The following is a 1,985-nucleotide window of genomic DNA, read 5'->3' as shown; positions in this document are numbered from 1 at the left end:
GACGGGTGCAGCCGGCCATTGCTGGCGGCGATGTCAGCGGGGCGACTTGCGAACCGGCGGCGCCAATTAGATTGGCGCCGGTACACGTGGTGCGCGCCTTGCAATTGGGCGCCGCATTTCGCCCACGTGCGCTGCATTTCCACGCACTGCTGACGAGTTACAAGTAAAGCGCGGGCGTCCCGCGCACCGGCACCGCCCCCTCCGCGCACACGCGCGCACGATGGGGCGCACGAGAGCACGCACGGCCCGCGGCGCGGCGGCGCTGGCGCTCTGTCTGGGGCTCTGTGCGGCGGTGGTGCGTCTGGCTTGCGCGTGCCCGGCGCGGGAGCCCGGCGGCGCGGAGCTCGCGCTGCCGCCTGCGATCAGGCGCGTGGTGATCAACGTGGGGCCGCACGCGTCGCCGGTGCTGCCGGCGGCGGACGGGGCGACGGCCGTGGTCGCGGTCGAGCCCAACGTCGGCGTGGCGCACGCGCTGCGCGAGGCGTACCAGCGCGGGCGCTTCGCGGGGCGCTTCTTCGTGGTGGCGGCGGCGCTGGGCGGGGCGGGGCGCGGCGGAAGCGTCGGCTCGCTGCGGTACTACAACGGCGGCGGCGTGTCGTCGTCGCTGGCGGAGGCCGTGCGCCCCGGGGTAGGGTTTGCCGACCGGGCGCGGAACGGCCCCGAGGCGCGCTTCGGCCCCGGGAAGGGCGGCGTGGACTTCGTGCCCGTGCTCTCGCTGGAGGCCGTGCTGCGCGGCGTGCCGCGGCGCGTGGAGGTCGAGCTGCTCAAGATCGACGCGCAGGGGTTCGACTTGGAGATCGTCAAGGGGGCCAGCAGGCAGACGCTGCGTAGGGTGGGCAAGATTGTGGCCGAGACTTACCTGCCCGGCGTCGCGGAGACGAGGTACAAGGGCGTGCGCAATGAGCTGCAGAGGGACTGGGTGCCGTACATGCGCTCGGTCGGCTTCGAGCTGCAGAACCCGACGGACAGGGTCGGCGCGGAGTATGACGCGGTGTGGGTGCGCAAGTGATCGGGATCCAGATGCGGATTGGGATTGGGATCCGGATCAGGTTTGCAAAGTGCCTCATGAGCTGACGTGGCGGCGGGAATTGCACCGGCCGTTGGTGCCGGGAAACGGCACCGATTGCAGTGTGCCGCCGTCGTATACCCTTAGGGTACAACAGACCTGATGATCTTTTCACTAATTTACCGTTTCCTTGTCCATCCGTTGACGCTCAATGCCTTCATCCGCTATCCAAGTAAACGCTGACACGTGCCCATGTCCCTGCTGCCCGTCATTGTTGCCGGGAGGGAGCAACCCCCCTCCACCTTTGCTGATTCGTGTCAGTTACGAAGAACGCCTTCAGACCCGCATTCGCATGCATTCCCCCCTTTCGTCACGCAACCGGAAACACCTACCGTGCATCTTCCTCACAGTGCCAAGAGATGCGCGACGAGTCAGGTGCCATTAATCCGACGTGCCAACTTCACACGTCAAATTAATCCCATCACCACGAGACCTGCCCGCGCCGGCCCACTTCTCCGGCCCACTTCTCCCCGCCAAACAGCATCCATCACGCGCGGGGGGAGGCCCACACTGTACACTTGCCGCGCAGGGGCGTCAGAGTGCGCCCCGCACATGTCTGCAGTGCCCGCCTGCAACGCACCGGCCCCTCGCCCAGCCGGAAACCGATCGCCCAACCCCCTCCGATGCGCACTCGGCCGGGAAAGTGGGGAGGGGGGCCCTGACCACGTGCTACAAGCCTCCAACGTGGAGTGAGAGTCGCCCCAGGTAGGAAGTATGGCGGCGTTTGCCGTGCGTTTCGCCGCCGAGTAAAGTGGCCGCTGCATGGAACGAATGGCTCCTGTGAAGCCCCTCTAGGCCATCAGCCAAGAAGACGGGGTGTGCGGCCGCCCGGCGGGGGCGCGCGATCAACACGTGCGCGCGGCCACCTGTTGCGCGGCGCAGCCTCCCCGCGCGAGTGCTGCAGATACAAGACTCATTC

General features: G+C 67.8%; 1 protein-coding gene across 1 annotated transcript; it reads left to right on the top strand.

The window, feature by feature from the left end:
• Window positions 1-1,258: 1,258 nt before the first annotated feature.
• Window positions 1,259-1,759, top strand: CHC_T00001183001 (hypothetical protein). The gene has a single exon (XM_005718540.1). The coding sequence runs from the start codon at window positions 1,259-1,261 to the stop codon at window positions 1,757-1,759; it is 501 nt and encodes a 166-aa protein (XP_005718597.1).
• Window positions 1,760-1,985: the final 226 nt, after the last annotated feature.

Source organism: Chondrus crispus, genomic scaffold, assembly GCF_000350225.1.
Source record: "Chondrus crispus Stackhouse genomic scaffold, scaffold_408, whole genome shotgun sequence".
In the NCBI taxonomy this organism is placed as follows: Eukaryota; Rhodophyta; class Florideophyceae; order Gigartinales; family Gigartinaceae; genus Chondrus; species Chondrus crispus.
Note: the sequence above shows the minus strand (reverse complement) of the source record. Positions and strands in the feature narration are given on the sequence as shown.